The 17,657-nt window shown below is 45.2% G+C and overlaps 1 protein-coding gene across 10 annotated transcripts in view; it reads right to left on the bottom strand.

Annotated features, from left to right (window-relative positions):
- The window catches only part of LOC106731049, a 93,458-nt gene that overhangs the window by 16,238 nt on the left and 59,563 nt on the right, over positions 1-17,657 (bottom strand). For 9 of the 10 annotated variants that reach the window (XM_032474469.1, XM_032474462.1, XM_032474463.1 and 6 more), the window contains one exon: positions 9,353-9,477. In XM_032474469.1, coding sequence (XP_032330360.1) covers positions 9,353-9,475 — 123 coding nt within the window. In that variant the 5' untranslated portion in view covers positions 9,476-9,477. Of the gene's footprint in view, positions 1-9,352; positions 9,478-13,334; positions 13,495-17,657 lie in introns of those variants that run through there. The other variant, XR_004317776.1, reaches the window with a different exon arrangement.

Genomic DNA, 17,657 nt, shown 5'->3' with positions numbered 1-17,657 from the left:
GGAAACGAGGGACAGGTGAATGATGAAGCCAGCTACACAGAGGTGACTGGTGCTTCGTATCATGGCGATGCTTCGAGATAAACACCATACAACAGTCTGCGGGGAATTATCCTGGCCAAGACGTGTGGGAGCTGGGCTATGTGTACTCCACGTGCATTAGTAACCGGCGGGGCTTTGTGATTTTCCCAGACTTTCAATTTGTCACTCAAATGGGCCACAGGTGCTGCAGAGATCAGGGCTGCCCTCCAACAGAGGTAGGGCTTGCATTGCAAGGCAGGATCCTAGGAATGGCAAGGAATTCCGAGGGGGTATGCGTGCACCATCAAAAGAATCGGTTCCATCCGAGAAAAAGTCCAAAGTCCACGTGACACGAGACCTGCCCCGTCCCTGTGGTCTCTGACCTCATCCTCTGGCACCCACGTCCACTTGAGCTGCGTCCAGCTCTGCTGCCCTCCCGTCTACACAGCCTGCTCCTTTCCCCCTTGACCTCATCTGGATAAATGGATAACTCTGGATACATGTCACCCTCTCCTAGAAGCCTGCCCCAGCCACAGGACCCCTGGTCACTCTGTCCTCTCCTTCCTCTTTCTCAGAACTCTCACGTAGAAACAGACCACGCCGTGAAGGCACACGATGTGTGTCATCTATCTGCATCTTCGCTCACGGCTGGCTCTTCCCCCGGGGATGGACGTGGAACGGGGACGTCTGACTTGGTTCCTGCACTGGAACCAGAATGGTGACCGGCACCGAGAAGCCCGGGATGAGTAAGTCCGTGTTGAATTCATGCACAAAGAGGTGGAACCAAGGAAGGGAGGCAGAAAAGATCTGCGAGCCCTCAGGACGTACGAAATCCAGTCTGCCGCGCGCCATCTCGGATTGGAGGCAAGTGGGTTTAGATGCTTTGTTTATGGAAACGTGGTCACCAGGTGACCACAGAAGAGGATTCTGGAGCATTTCAGGTCAACGGGAGACACGCTAGCCCTGAGCAGTGGAGGGACCTTGAATGATGACTTAGTTCTCTGTAAACTTACGTTCCTTACCCTGTGCAGTGGGTTACTCCTCAGCTAGGTTGTGAGCGTTTCATGCATCCACTGGGACTCAGCGGGCACTTTACCCACACCGGTTTTTATCTCTATTGTCACTGGGGACGGTGGGGATGAACACCCCCTCTGTCCCCAGCGACTGGGCACAAGAAGGGGGCTGCGGGATCGTTTGCTCAGGCCGCTTTCTAAGGGGACCCTCGGTGACTGGGCGTGGGTCCCGCTGGCTGCAGGCAAGGGCCCCTCCCCCGGCCTCGCTTCTCCGTGGTGAACACAGAAGGTGTCAGGGGAGCTGCCCAGACACCGGCAACCGCGGTGCAGGTTCCCACCCGCGGTGAGGCCCTGGCGCGGCTTGCACACCACCGCAGACAGTCTCCCGGGGCACACCTGCCCCAGCTCGGTCGTGCCCGGGTCCCTGCTAAGAGCGGCTCCCGGGACACACGGGCCTGTCGGCACACGGGTCTGCGGCCCGCTCCCTGGGATCCCAGCCCAGGCCGGCCGGTCGCCCAGCGAGCGTCTCTCGGGCAAACGGGTTCCTCCCTCTGCGAGGGCAGCGAGGTCGGGCCTCTGTCCCCTGGCGCCTGCCAGGGCGAAACACCCCAATCGGGCAGCTTAAAGCCGCGGGCATTTGTGCTGTCTCCGTTTTGCAGACAGCTTTGGAGTCGCATATTATATTTACTCCTTTTTGGTTTTGGAAATTCATATTTATATATATAATTAAATATTTTTCTATTAAATATATACTTATATTTAATACTTACATGTTTAATATATTCCTACATAAGTAAATGTATTTCTATTAAATATATGAAGCATATATTTATACACAATTAAATAGATTTCTATTAAGTATATGGAATATATATTTATGTACAATTACATATGTTTCTATTAAATATACAGAAATATATATAAATATACTTGTTAAATACATGAAATATATATTTATATATAATTAAACTTGCTAAATATTAAATATATTATGTATAAGTTTACATTAAATATATACTTCTGTAATTAATGTATATAAAATATTTATATATAATTAAATTTCTATTAAATATATTAACCATATGTTTACATATAAACATATTTCTATTAAGTATATTAAATGCATATTTGTATTTAATATAGAAATATGCATTTATATATTAATAAAGTTATATTGCACTGGCTATTAATATAATTAAACTATGTCACTATTGTCTTCTGGGCACCAAGTGTGTGTGTATATATAGTTTAATTATATTAATAGCTAACACAATGTGATTTTCATGTGCATTATTAAGGAATCCGGAGGAATAGAGATTGGGATAAATTTTCGAGCTCCTCACGTCATCAGTGCCGGGTATATGGGCTTGGAGCTCTGGGGATGGGCCGTGGCCTGGGCCACAGATGAAGATAGATTTCCACATGCCCACCCAATTCTGTGGTGTCCGTGCATCCCTTTAAGACCGACCCCTGAAGTCATTCTGCAAAGGCGGGCATGGAAGACCCACCATGGCCCCCCATTGGTTCTAAATGAGGCATAGTCAACATGGTTGAGGGGGCAGCTGGGTGTTATGAATGGCTTTGTGCAGCTGGACTTGGAGAGCGGGTGGGAGTCTGTTTACCCGCGTTCTCTCTCCATCCTGCCTGCCTTGCATTTTAATCGGGGTGAATACTTCTGTCCAAGCCTTAGGAATCTGTACACGCTGGTCATCATGTTGTCTCATGCAGGAAACAGGCTTCCTGCTGACTACACAGAGCTAAGGACCCAGAAGACATCCTGGGTGGCCACCACCTTCCAGGGCACCTGGCCTCCTGGTGTTTGGGCATATCTTGCTCAGATGATACTCAAGGATTTCCGGAGCCTCAGGGGAAGAGGCCCTGTGGAGACCAGAAATCCAGACACTGCTTGTGCCTGGTTCAGAGTTGTCCTGGGTTTTGGAGGGTGAAGGTCTATCCGTGGATGCTCCAAGTCTATCCATGGATGCTCCAAGTCTATCTACAGATGCTCCAAGTCTATCCACGGATGCCCCAAGTGTGGTCCATGGACCAGCACCATTGGCCTCACCCAGGAGCTTGTTAGAAATCCAGAAGCCTCAGCCCTGCCCCAGACATGCTGGATCAGAATCTGGATTTTCACAAGATCCCCAGGAACTCATAGACACGGTAAACTTCGAGAAGCCTGAAGAAGTCTCTGAAGTTGTCCGCCTTGTTTCTGCAAAAATGATCTTGTCCCCGGCAAGGTCTCTGGTTGATTTCTCATGGGCCTCTGTCTCCCTGGGTCAGGGGGTAGATCTCTGATGGCTGATTTTATGGGTCAGCTTGGCTGAATCACGGTACCCAGATCTATGGTCAAATCTTATTTTGGATGTTTCTGTGAGGGTGTGTGGGTTTTTTTTTTTTGTTTTTTTTTTTTTTTTTGGTATAAGATGAACATTTACTTTGGTGGATGAGTCAAGCAGGTGGTCCTCCCCAGTGTGGGTGGGCCTCCTCTAATTGCATAAGGACGAACCTCCCCTAAGCAAGAAGGAATTCTGCCAGCAGACAGTCTCTGGGTTTCAGCCACCACATCAGCTCTTTCCTGGGGTCTTCACCCTGCTGGTCTACCCTGAAGATTCTGGACTTGCCATCTCATCTTACTGCATGAGCCAGTTCCTTAAAATAATCTTGACAGATAGGTAGATAGATAGACAGGCAGGAAGAAAGATAGATGGACAGATGGATGGACGGATAGATGGATGGATGGATGGATGGATAGATAGGATGGATAGATTGATAGGTAAGATAAGATAGATATGTAGAATGGATTGGGTGGGTGGATGGATGGATGGATGGACAGATCAATCGATCAACTGATCGATCGTATTGATTCTGTCTCCCTGGAGAACCCTGACTAACACCCAATCTGAGTCCACTTAGGGCTGATACAAGATGAAGAAGGTGACAGTTTGATCCAGCTGTAAGGATTCCAGCCCACGGTAACTCCCAGCTGCAGCCAGAAACTTGACAACTGTCACTTGACACATTAAGACTAGACCCCCACCTTTTCCTCAAATTTCGGATCCCTCTTCTCCCAGCTACAGTCCCCCGCTCTGTGCCCCGTACTCCCCGCCCCCAGGCCCGTCCCTGAATCTGCCCTCAGCCAGCCTGAGCTTTTTCAGAGTCTTAAGAGAGGATCCTGCTTTTCTCCCTGGACAGCGTCTGCAGATCCCCGAAGGCAGGAGAGCGAATTTATGAACACCTGGACTGTTGTTTCAAACTTAAAGATCCATTGATGGATAATTCACTTTCCCCAAATTTGAAAGCGAACATGCGAAAAATGAGAACAAAATCAATCCACCTAGAATTCAAGCCCTTGCAGGAGAGGGGGGAAAAAAGCCCTAAACAGAAGTGCCTGCAAATGTTTTTCCTTTTCCTTCGTATCTGAGCTGTCTCACTTTTTTCCGGATTCCGTCTTTCTCCCCAAGTAGAGGAGAAAGACACAGCCTAGATCTGTAGGGGTTGATTTTACATTTCAACTTGTCGAGTCACGGGGTGCCCAGATGTTTGGTTAAACATCATTCTGAGTGTACAATACCTAATGGGTTATTTCTCCCACCCCAGGGGGCTGTGGGCAGGGGTCCAAGGTACAGCAAGAGAAAGAAGTTACGCTGGAAATGGTTCCCAATGCAAGAAACTGGCCCCCTGGGGGACATGCGATAATTAATCGCTACCTTCTTATCGTCCCTGCATCTGTGATGTTGGAACAAAAAAGAACAAAGTTTCTGATCTCTCCCGTCATGGGGGAAATTGTGTATCATAAATTAAGACAGATTGTCCAATTTGTAGATGGAAAGTATACTTTTAGTAAATGAACTTTAATAGTTATGCTTTTAATTAAGTGTAATAGACGAAGTGTAGTTGTAAGTATGAGGTAGGTGTATATGTTACACCTGTGTTACACACACAGAAACACACGTATAACTAATGATTCCAGGCATACGAGCTTAAATCCAAGCCTCAATAGTCATGGACATGTTCTTAGCATTGAAAATGCCCAGACATGGTCCCGTTACCAAACATACCACAGACCCGGTGTGAACTTTGGTTTTCCTGTCTGAAAATGGAGGTCCCCAAAGACCTTCCAGATCAGACCGCCTGTCAGCCTGATGGCGAGCCAGAGACAGGATTTAAGTCACAAGCAATCTGCATCAGGAAGATGCAGACTCCCCTAGGAATTCGCCTCGCAGAACACAGAGCAAACCGGGACACGGGGAGACCAGCAGGATGCCCGGCCAGAGGACAGGGCTGACAGCACATGAGGGACGTGGCGGCGGAGGCAGATGCAGGACTGGGCTGCATGCACGCACTGGGAACCGTTTCCTGATACACACTGGTCCCCTGTCAGTTTCCCCGAGCCTCTGATCACAGAGACTCGGAGAATAGCCTCGTGGTAACTCATCCAGATGCCACAAAGCTCCCCATGGCTCTCTGATTGCGGCCACGGTGACTGTGTTCACCAGACCAGTCCAAGGGTGAAGAAAGAAATTCAAACGTGCCCTGAGAGTCCATGTGGATGACATATGGAAGTGTCCAGATGTGGAGGTGACCAGATGTGGAGGGGACAGATATGAAAGTGAACAGATATGGAGGTGACCAGATGTGAAGGTGACCAGACAGGGAGGTTGACTAGATATGGAGGTGACCAGATATGGAGATGATCAATATGGAGTTTGACTTGACATGGAGGTGAACAGATTTGGAGGTTGACCAGATATAGTGGTGACCAGATGTGGAGGTGGACAGATATGGTAGTTGACCAGATGTGGAGGTGACCAGATGTGGGGGCTGTCCAGAAATGGAGGTTATTCAGATGTGGAGGTGACAGATTTGGAGGTGACCAGTTATGGAGATTGATCACATCTGGAGGTGACCAGATATGGAGATTAACCAGATATGGAGGTGACCATATGTGGAGGTGATGAGATATGGAAGTTGACCAGATGTGGAGGTGACCAGTTGGGAAGGGGACCAGATGTGGAAGTGACCAGATGTGGAGGTGACAGATATGGAGGTGGCCAGTTATGGAGGTGATCAATATGGAGCTTGACTTAATATGGAGGTGAACAGATTTGGAGGTTGACCAGATATAGTGGTGACCAGATGTGGAAGTGACCAGATGTGGAATTGACTAGATGTGGAGTTGACCATGTGTGGAGGTGACCAGATGTGGGGGCTGTCCAGAAATGGAGGTTATTCAGATGTGGAGGTGACCAGTTATGGAGATTGATCACATCTGGAGGTGACCAGATGTGGGGTTGACTAGATGTGGAGGTGACCATGTGTGGAGGTGATGAGATAGGGAAGTTGACCAGATGTGGAGGTGACCAGTTGGGAAGGGGACCAGATGTGGAGGTGACCTGATGTGGAACTGACCAGATGTGAAAGCTGACCAGATATGGAGATTGATCACATATGGAGGTGACCAGAAATGCAGGGTGAGGGTTCTGGTTAAACTGACTGAACAGTGTTCTTGCTAAAATGGGGCAAAGCCGATACGAACACTAAAGTCCAAAAATCAGACTTCTTTGAAAAAGGATTTAGGGGAGCCCAATGGAGTCTGGCTGAGGAGACAATCTTTGTGACTACAACTACTGCTATGACTAACCACTGCTTCTCTGCGGAAGACCCGCCAGTCAGATACCAGGGAGATGAGAACGCTGGCTGCCACACGGGGTTCTGTGACCTCATCCTGGGGCACTTTCCAGCAGAAGCCAGATAATGCTCCACCAGGGATTCTGGACACTTCTGTCCAAGAAAGAACTTATGACCTTCCATCTCTAAAATTCTAGACCCTATGGGTTTTCCAATAGACTGTGACCATGTTTTGAAATTAATCATTGGCCCCTACCACTTCCACACAAGTGGAAGACCCTGTCCGAATTAGCATCCAGACCGTTCCACATTTACTAATTGTGTTCTGCCTCGATTTTCTCGTTTATAAGTATCGGTCAGAAGAGCGTCTTCCTTGAAGGGCGGCTGGGGAGATGGAGCTGGTCAGGATACGCAGTGTGCTCGGGGCAGGGCTGAAATCCTGCACAACTTGATCAAGCATCTGCCTGTATCCCATCCTCTTTCTGTGTCTGACTCTCACTTATAATGCACGTCCAGCAGAGGATCCATGGATTTCAGGTGGCCCTGCTGGACGGTACCCTCCCTCCTCATTCTGAGTCCCAGGTGGAACCAAGAAAACACATCTTTGGGAAACTTTAAGTTGAATCTCTGTCTCTGAAGACCCACTGTGGAGGGTGTTCAACATCATTAATAATGTAGGGGATCCTCTATCTCACTCCCCAGCACCTGTAGGGCAAGGTCAATGTTAAGAACTCTATTTTTCAGTCCACAAACGATAAGTGCTGGAGGAGAGTGTGGAGAAAAGGGAACCTTCTACACTGTTGATGGGAATGTAGTTTTGTACAGCCATTATGGAGAACAGGATGGAGATTCCTTATAAAACTGAAAACAGAGCTACCATATGCTCCAGCAATTCCACTCCTGGGCATATATCCAGAGAAAACTCTAATTTGGAAAAACACATGCACTCCAGTGTTCACAGCAGCACTACTGACATTAGCCAAGACATGGAAGAACTCAAATGTCCATCAACAGATGACTGAATAAAGAAGATGTGGTCTATTTATGCAATGGAATACTACTCAGCCATGAAAAAGAATAAAATAAAGCAATTTAAATGCAGCAACCTGGATGGACCTAGAAATTATCACACTAAATGAAGTAATTCAGAGAAAGAAAGAAAGATTTATCATCTGGTATCACTTATACATGGAATCTAAAAAAAAAAATGACACAAATGAACTTATTTACAAAATAGAAGCAGAGTCCCAGACATAGAAAACAAACTTACGGTTACCAGGAGAGAAAAGGAGATGGAGGGGTAAGTCAGGAGTTTGGGATTAGCAGATACACACTACATATAAAACAAATCAACAGCTGCACAGCTAAGGATACCATCAAGAAAACAAAAAGACAACCTACAGAATGGGAGAAAATATTTCCAAATTATGTGACTGGCAAGGGGACTAATTTCCAAAATATACAAACAGCTCATACACCTTAATATCAAAGAAACAAGCAACCCAATCCAAAAATGGGCAGAAGACCTAAACAAGCAATTCTCCAGTGAAGACGTACAAATGGCCAATGGGCACATGAAAAACTGCTCAGCGTCGCTCATTGTCAGGAGAAATGCAGATCAAAACTGCAGTATCACTTCACACCAGTCAGAATGGCCATGATTGAAAAGTCTACAAATGATAGATGCTGGAGAGGGTGTGGAGAAAAGGGAACCCTCCTACACTGCTGGTGGACTTTAGACTGGTGCAGCCACTGTGGAAAGCAGTATAGAGGTTCCTTAAAAAACTGAAAATACACTTACCATGTGATTGAGCAATCCCACTCCTGGGCATATATCCAGAGAAAAATAAAATTCAAGACACCTGCACCCCAATGCTCATAGCAGCACTATTTACAATAGCCAAACCATGGAAACAACCCAAATGTCCATCAACAAATGACTGGATAAAGAAGTTGTGGTATATTTATACTATGGAATACTACTCAGCCATAAAAAAGGATAAACCAATGCCATTTGCAGCAACATGGATGGACCTGAAGATTGTCATTAAAAGCGAAGTGGGCCAGAAAGAGAAAGAAAAATGCCATATGACACATAATTCATATGAGGGATCTAAAAAGTAACAGCAACAACAATAAGGCCACAAATGAACTAATTATTATGTTGATTTCTGGAATATGTGTAAGCACATCTGACTGTCCTTTATGACTGGATGACTGCATTCTGTAGACTCTTATTTTGTAGTTGCCTTTACTCCTCTGACAACTATGTAAGTTAAAAAGCCTAAAGATCTAACTTCTTAGAAACAATAATTAGTACACATGTGAAAACTAAAAAAAGTGCAGTATACTGTTTATGTGTATTTACGTGCACTATGCTGTGTATGTGCAAACTGTAGTAATTTTACATAATAAAACTGGAAAAAAAATGAAACAAAAGTAGGTCCCCACAAGGTCCTACTGAACAAAACATGGAACTATACTGAACACCTTGTAACAGCCTGTAACGGAAAAGCTGAAAAGGAACATGCACACACATGTGTAACTGAGTCACTATGCCGCACACCAAAAATTAACACAACAGTGTAAATCGACGACACTTCAATTTAACAGAAAGAATCGTATTTTCCACTAAGTAGCTGGTGGAACGCACACGCCGCTCACTCACGTGCACACACACATTCACTCACCAGGAAGGGACGGCCTCGTCGATTCTGCAGCTGGTGTGGGCGTTCAGTCGCCGGGGACTTGTAGCGGCCCCACTTGCATTTTCCACGGATGAAACAGGGTCCCCCCTGGGGACTCCCCTGCATCTCTGAAATTATAGAAAAGATAAAACATTTCAGCAATTTAATAGATGCCTGGTTCTTAAAATGTCCCATCTTAGACAAGTCTCTTTCCCAAACAAATGTTAGTTCTTTTTTGGTAGCACATGACAGTTGAGGGGATTTTAGCAAATACTTTAATTCTTCAAAAGGTTTTTGATCCCAGATTTTAACATGGGAAGACTTGTCAGCCTTTTTAAGGAGCAATGATCTAAAATACCAAACGCATTCCAATCAACTCATTTCGGTTTTATCCCTCACAGAAGAATATGCAAATTAGTTAGTCATAGTTAGAAAATCGTATGAAAGATATTTTGCCTCCCGCTCCATGGCTTGATGGATTATTTGAAGACAAGGAGGATTTGCCTGTGCCCTGATTTTGGCAAGATGTTTGAAAACTCATAATCTGTTTCGCTTTAATGTCTTTATGAAGTGTGGATTAAGAATCAAACCCTCTTTAAGCTTTCTAACAGCTCTGGGTGCAAATATTTTGCATAATGCAAAAAATGTTCGAGTCACAGGTACATTTATTTGGCTGCAGGACTCATTCATTTCCTTAGGAAGTGGTTTCCTGTTCCACCGAGTTTCCAGTCCTGCACAGTTCCTGAGAGGAATGTTGCTCATTGTATTAAGTATACTGAAATTTATTTTAACAAGATTTTTGGAGCAACAGATAATTCTACAACGGCTTCCTCTGTGGGAGTTTTAATGATTTCTCTCCCCTCATCAGTGCTTGCTAGTCCAGTATCATTGTGTCATTTCTTGTGGCCAAGGTGAAATGAAACCAAACCAGTCTTAGCTCTGCTGTTATTTTCTTTTTTTTTATTGAAGTACAGTCAGTTACAATGTGTCCATCTCTGGTGCACAGCACACTGTTCCTGCCATGCATATACATACATACATATATTCATTTTCAGATTCTTTTTCATTAAAGGTTACTACAAGATATTGAATAGAGTTCCCTGTGCTGCACAGAACAAACTTCTTTTTAAATCCAGTTTTATACACAGTATTTTATCTTTCCATGAACATGTGTGGAGTTTGATCTCCTTTGACGATCCTGGCAGAACACATCCAGAACTGGTTCTCTTTCACATGTTCATGGCGAACTCAGCACGCAGTCTTTTTTTTTTTTTTTCTATTTCTTTGGCTTTACAACATGTATCTTCTGTCATTTCTATAATTAGTGCTTGTGACCCATCCCTGCCATATTCCTTTGTGGAAACCCTATTTCTCACAAGTGGGCTTTGGTGAATCTTCTCAGTATTTCTAAATTGCTGTGTTTGTTTTCCCTTAAGCTCACTAAAGTTTGGTTTCTCACAGCACAGAGGGCCTGCATCAGTACTTGAACTCAGTAGTTCTGTTTTTCTCTTTTGTGCAGACCATTAAAAATTTTTTTTGTATATATATATACATATATAATATAGTTTTATTGAAGTCTAGTCAGTTTACAATGCTGTGTCAATTTCTGGTGTCCAGCATAATGCTTCAGTCATACACGAACATCCATATATTCATTTTTTTTATCGTAAGTTATTACAATATGTTGAATATAGTTCCCTGTGCTCTACATTAGGACCTTGTTGTTTATCTGCTTTATATGCAGTAGTGTGTATCTGCTAATCCCAAACTCCTAGTTTATCCTTCCCTCCTCCCCTCTGCTCTGGTAACTATGTTTTCTGTCTGTGAGTCTGTTTCTGTTTTGTAAATAAGTTCATTTCTATCATATTTTAGATTCCACATATAAGTGATATCATATGATATTTGTCTTTCTCTGTCTGACTTACTTCACTTTGTATGATAATCTCCAAGTCCAACCATGTGGCTGCAAATGGCATTATTTTATCATTTTTCATGGCTGAGTAGTATTCCATTGTAACAATATACCACTTCTTTATTCAATCATCTGCTGATGGACACTTAGATTGCTTCCATGTTTTGTCTACTGCACATAGTTCTGCTGTGAACATGGGGGTGAAGACCCTGCTCTCAGTTCTTCTGCATATACACCCGGAATTGGGACTGCTGGATCACGAGGTGATTCTATGTTTAATTTTTGACGCCTGTTTCCTGTAGCAGCTGCACCATTTACATTCCCAGCAACAGGGCACAGGGGTGTTGGTTACCCCACATCCTCGTTAACACTTGTTATTCTCCATGTTTTAAAAATAATAGCCAAAATTAAACTTACAAGCTTTTTCACAGCAAAGGAAACAATAAGCAAAACAAAATGATAACTTATAGAATGGGAGAAAATGTTTGCAAAAGATGAAACTGACAACGGCTTGAGTTCCAGAATATATAAACAATTCTTACAGCTTAATAAGAAACAACCAAACAACCCAATCCAAAAATGGGCAAAAGACCTAAACACCAAGTTCTCCAATGAAGACATACAATGATCAATAAACACATGAAAAAATGCTCAATATCACTAAATATCAGACAAATGCAAGTCAAAGCTACAATGAGCTATCATCTCACACCAGGTAGAATGACCATCATTCAAAAGTCCACAAATGACAAATGCTAGAGAGGCTGTGGAGAAAAGGGAACCCTCCTACACTGCTGGCGGGAATGCAGTTTGGTGCAGCCACTGTGGAAAACAGTGTGGAGATTCCTCAAAAGACTAGGAATAGACTTACCATATGACCCAGGAATCCCGCTCCTGGGCAAATACCCAGAAGGAACCCTACTTCAAAAAGACACTTGCACCCCAATGTTCACAGCAGCACTATTTACAATTGCCAAGACATGGAAGCAGCCTAAGTGTCCATCAACAGATGACTGGGTAAAGAAGATGTGATATATTTATACAATGGAATACTAATCAGCCATAAAAAAGAATGCCATTGGCAGCAACATGGATGGACCTGGAGAATGTCATTCTATGTGAAGCAAGCCAGAAAGAGAAAGAAAATTACCATATGAGATCGCTCACATGTGGAATCTAAATAAATAAATAAATAAATACAAAACAGAAACAGACTGATAGACATAGAATACAAACTTGTGGTTGCCAAGGGGGCGGGGGTGGGAGGGGACAGACGGAGATTTCAAAATGTAGAATAGATGGACGGTATTATAATTTATAGCTCAGGGAAATATGTTCAAGATCTTGTATTAGGTCACAGTGAAAAAGAATGTGACAACGAATATGTATGTTCATGTATGACTGAAGCACTGTGCTGCACACCAGAAATTGACACAACGTTGTAAACTGACTATACTTTAATAAAAAAAAGAAAAAAAAATCCTAGCCATCGTAATGGGAATGCCCAATTTCTTTTCAATCTTGCTTTTTCTTGCCTAATACTTTTCCCTGCATTGCCCATACACCTGGAATCTGCTCGGACCAGGAGTCTACATTGCTACCATCTTTGGTTTCTTCTCCTACCATCGTGGTCGGTATGGCTATTAACCCCCAGTTCATACAGAACACCCAGGTCTCTCCCAGGAGGAGGGTAAAATTACTATTGATAAGCATTTGTTTTGGTGTTTGACTGGGGTCAGCAGATCTGAGAGTTTGGGGCAGAGACTGGTACCCACTGGTCCCTGCATCTGGCGCCCACATTTCCCAGCATGCCTTGCGGGACACATCCAGTGTCACCGTGCAAACGTGAGGGGCGTGTGGCCCACATCAGTGTCTGTGTCCTCCTGTGATAACTGAGGTCAGAGTTTACAGTGAAGGCATTGTCAGCTCAGACATCTACATTCCCACCGGAAACACGGTGAGGACAGATCAGTCTTCGGGGGTGGGGGGCACAAAGTGTCTGAGATTCTGGGGTTGCAGTACAACCTAGGCTCCCCTGAGCAGTGTAGGTGAGGAAGACAGAGCTCTGGTTACCTTGTTTCACGCGTCGACCCCTTGCAGAACAAGCAGATAGTCTCAGCCTCATGGAACCCGGGGGGTGGGAGAACCACGCCTGCGAGCTCAAATTTAGGTTCTCCCCAAATCAATCCTGCCGACGGGATGGTTTCTGACAGCCAGCCAGAGGGAGGAGCCCAGAGACCTGCCACCTGATTCTGCAAAGAAGATGAATTCTTTGTCGTGCTCTTTCTAAAGCAGAGTAAATCGGAACGGATTTAAAAATCAAGACGGTTGAGGCTCTTTGGGATTTTCCATCTGGGTGGCACATGCAGGAAAGAGGCAGTCTGTGGAGTTTGGAACGTTCCGGCCTGATTCTTCCTCTGTCCTAGGACTCGATAATTCATATCCAGCCACAGCGGACCTTTCTTGAACGGAAGCACGTTTGGGGTTATCACAGGAAAACAGGGCTCACGACACCTTGGGGTTTTCATACCGAGTTATCAAATATGGTTGGGAAGTAACCAAAAAAGGTCTCATAAAAGTAATTCTAGTTAAATCTGATTTTCAATAAAACGTGCCTGCTTTCCATGCTGGAAACACGTTCTTTTGTTTACCTCTTTTGACACTTTAAAATTTTATAAATTTTCTTTCTCTTACTCACACGTCCCTATTTATTTTGGCTGTCCTTTTTTTGAAGTTCAAAACCAAAATCAAAGAAAATTGGTTCCGGGAGAGGACACCTGGAGGACATGTCTGCATTCCGACATCCGCCTCTCTCACCCAAAGGAAGCAGCACGGCCAGCCTGATTTTTACCACCTGCAAATCAGAAATTCCAATATTGCTAAGCAAACTGGAACAGATGAGCTTGGCTCCATAGGCCAAAACCACAAAAAGTCCAAGCATTTATTAAAGCTGAATGACCCAGTCATAATCTCCCAAGAGTGGCTCTTGTGTGAGTTAAAATGCAGAGTTCCAGATCTTAAGCTCAAATGTTTGGTTCAAAAAAAAAAAAAATACATGTATTTCATGTTCACAGCAGCATTATTAAAACCACCAAGACATGGAAGCAACTTAAATGTCCTTCAGCAGAAGAATGAAGAAAGAAGATGTGGTGTATTTATAGAATGGAATACTACTCAGCCAGAAAAAGGGATAAAATAATGCCATTTGCAGCAACATGGATAGACCTCGAGTGGGTATTACGCTGAATGAAATAAATCAGACAAAGACAAATACTGTATGATGTCACTCATATGTAGGATCTAAAATATACAACAAACAAGTGAATATAACAAAACAGAAGCAGACTCACAGATGCAGAGAACAAGTTGGTGGGGACCAGTGGGGAGGGGGGAGGGACAATGATGGTAGGGGAGTCAGAGGTACCAACTACGTATAAAATAAATAAGCTACCAAGATACATTGTACAACACAGAAAACGCACTCAGTATTTTATAATAACTATAAATGGAGTATAACCTTTAAAAGAAATTGTGAATCACTATGCTGTACACATGAAACTAATATGATGCTGTAAATCAACACTATCTCAATCAAAAGGAAATAAAACTTCTGAAAGAGTGACCTTTTCCTTTCCCAAACCGACAGCTGCTGATGGAACGTTCTGGGAGTTGCGCCCCGATATGCCAGGTTAACAGGGGAACCCCTGGCCGGCGTGATGACAAGTCAGAACCAAGATGAAGTTTCCAGTGTCAATTAGGTACCGGGCTTTTCTGCACGGGTTTAACTACCTGGAAAGATGCCTCATCTCCTTGTTTTCCTGTCGTGACCAGATTCATGTGGGCCCTCAGTGGGGACCTTCTCATTCCCTTGAAAGCTGGAGAACGCAAGTGTCTGCTTGGGGCGCTCCAGTCCCGTCCTGGGTGCCTGCAAACTCGGAGCCATGGGGAGCACAGTTCCAGGGAAAGGAACGCAGCGTCTGCCCCACCTCATTTGCAACCAAAACAAGGCCCCAAATTGCCTACTGGAAGTTCCCCGAGTGTCAGTTTGGTGCAGGCGTGTACTTGTTTGGAGAATTCTAAAGGAAATTAGTTGAAAGACGGAAAGAAAAGAAGAAAAAAAAAAAAAAAAAAAACCCTTAAGATCCCCCAGACGGCTCTCTGAAACACAGAATCTGATTTGCAAGGGTTGGGGATCTGCTCAGGGCAGCGAGGAGGCCGGATTCGATAGTGCTGAATATTATGTGGGCAAAAAAGAATATTTAAATTTACCAGATAGGAGCGCACGTGTGAAGGGTACTCCGGGGAATTAATGAAACCCAACCGACCAGGTCAAAAGAAAAAAAAAAATCAACCACTTTCCTAGAGCCTCTCTGTACTCCGAGGGAAGCAGGAATCTCGGGGGAGGGCAGAGCTCGGTGTTGGAGCACATGCTTAGCGTGCACCAGGTCCTGGGTTCAAGCCAGTACCTCGGTGACAGTAAATAAATAACCCTAATTACCACCACCTCCCACCCCACCAGCAAAAGCAAACAAACCAACAAACATTTAGGGAATTAGAAATCTCGTAAAAATACGGCTTGCATCATTCAGTAAGAAGAAATATTGCGTTACTTTGTTTCCATCATTCAAATGGCTGCATTTGGGCACAGAAACCAGAAATTTCAGAACTCCTGCCCTAAAGCGAAAACTCCCAACTGATACAGTAAACAATCTAATGGTTCCTGGGAGAAAAGAGGTGGGAAGGGGTAAGTTTGGGAGTTTTAGATTTGCAAATGTTAGCTACTATATCTAAAAACAGATTAAAAAAAATTTCTTCTGTACAGCGCAGGGAACTATATTCAATATGTTGTAATAACCTTTAATGAAGACGAATATGAAAATGAGTATCGGCACGTATGTGCGTGACTGGGGACCGTGCACCAGGAAGTGACACGTTGTAACTGAAGGTACTTCAATAAAAACAAACAAAAAAGTGCCTACACACCTTGGTTAGTCATTTCATAGTCTCCCTTGCCCAAACTGTCTATACACTCAGATACACGGCTTGCAAACATTTTCTCAGCTTCTGCAAGGACGGAGAACATGTCTCTTCACTCGAGTGTTTCCTTTGCTCTGCAGAACTGTGTTTTTAGTTCGGTGCAATCTCCTTTGCCCGTTCTTTGCTTTTGGCGTCAGCGCTATGAGATGACTGCTGACACCAGTGTCAAGACATTCTTCCCTTGCGTTTTCTTCTGGGTGTCTTAGGGTTTCAGACGCGACGCCTTTTGGGGTTCCCGTGTGTGTGTGTCTGGGGTGAGCTACGGGTGCGCTTTCATTGTTTTAAACGTGGCTGCCCAGTTATCCCGGCACCGTTTGCTGAAGATACCCGTCCTTCCCCCGCATGTGCCCCGGGCCCCGAGAGGCTCAGGGGACGGGGGCGCGCACGGGATCCAAGACCGACGAGCGGCGGGACCGCGTTCCTGTGTCCCGGACGCAGCGAGCCCACGGGATGCCATAAGCTTCTGCACTGCCCTTGGCCCCACGTCCACGACCGAATTCCCCACGTTCTGTCCCGTCTTTCCCGTCTGGCCCCAGGAAGGCCATGCTCACAGCTGAATTTGTTTTTAACTAATTAACTTTTAATTGACGCACTGGCCGCTACAGTGTGCCCATTTCTGGTGCACGGCGCCAGGTCCCACTCACGCACACTCATACATGCGTTTGCCAACAGCTGAATCTGGCTTTTCTCCACCCCCTCGACGTTGACAGTCACCCCCACCCACCCCGAGTCCTGTTTCTGCGTCTTCGATTTTCTCTGCCCCTCCCCGACCCTAATCCGGGCTCCCCCGAAGCCCAGGACGGGCTCCCCGCTCTGTGCGCGGGCCCCGGTCCAATCCGGCGTCCACAGCAGCGACAGAGCGGCCCTTCTGGAACCCTCGTCACGCCCCCACCCAAGACAACCCTCTCCCCTCAAAATAAAATCCCCCACATTCATTTAAAGGAAAAAAAACAGCTCCTAAAAACTCTCTACTTGATCCAATCTTTAGAAATGTTTTCACAGACCATTTAAGGACTCATTTGGATCCTTAAAGGAACAGCTTTTAAATCGTGCACGAAGAGGGTGGTTTTCCGCAAACCCTTTGCACAATGAGACGGGGACGCCGAGGAAGGACGGGGAGAGGGAGGGGGGTAAAGGGAGGGGGAGAGAGGCCACCCCCCACATCAGGTCAGACCTGCAAAGCCAAACAGTCAGCGCCAACCACAGGGGAAGGCAGAGCGACAAACACTGGAGAGCGGTGCACAGCCCAGCGGATGACGCAGGGCCCGGAGCGGTTCACATCGGCCAAACTCTAAGACCTCGGGAACAAACCCGCCGGCTCAGGACCGAGGGAATGATTATTCACCGTCTCCCGGAAAC

The sequence above is a fragment of the Camelus ferus genome, chromosome X (genome assembly GCF_009834535.1).
Source record: "Camelus ferus isolate YT-003-E chromosome X, BCGSAC_Cfer_1.0, whole genome shotgun sequence".
Lineage (NCBI taxonomy): Eukaryota > Metazoa > Chordata > Mammalia > Artiodactyla > Camelidae > Camelus > Camelus ferus.
The sequence above is the reverse complement of the archived record's forward strand: the minus strand, read 5'-3'. Positions and strand labels throughout refer to the sequence as shown.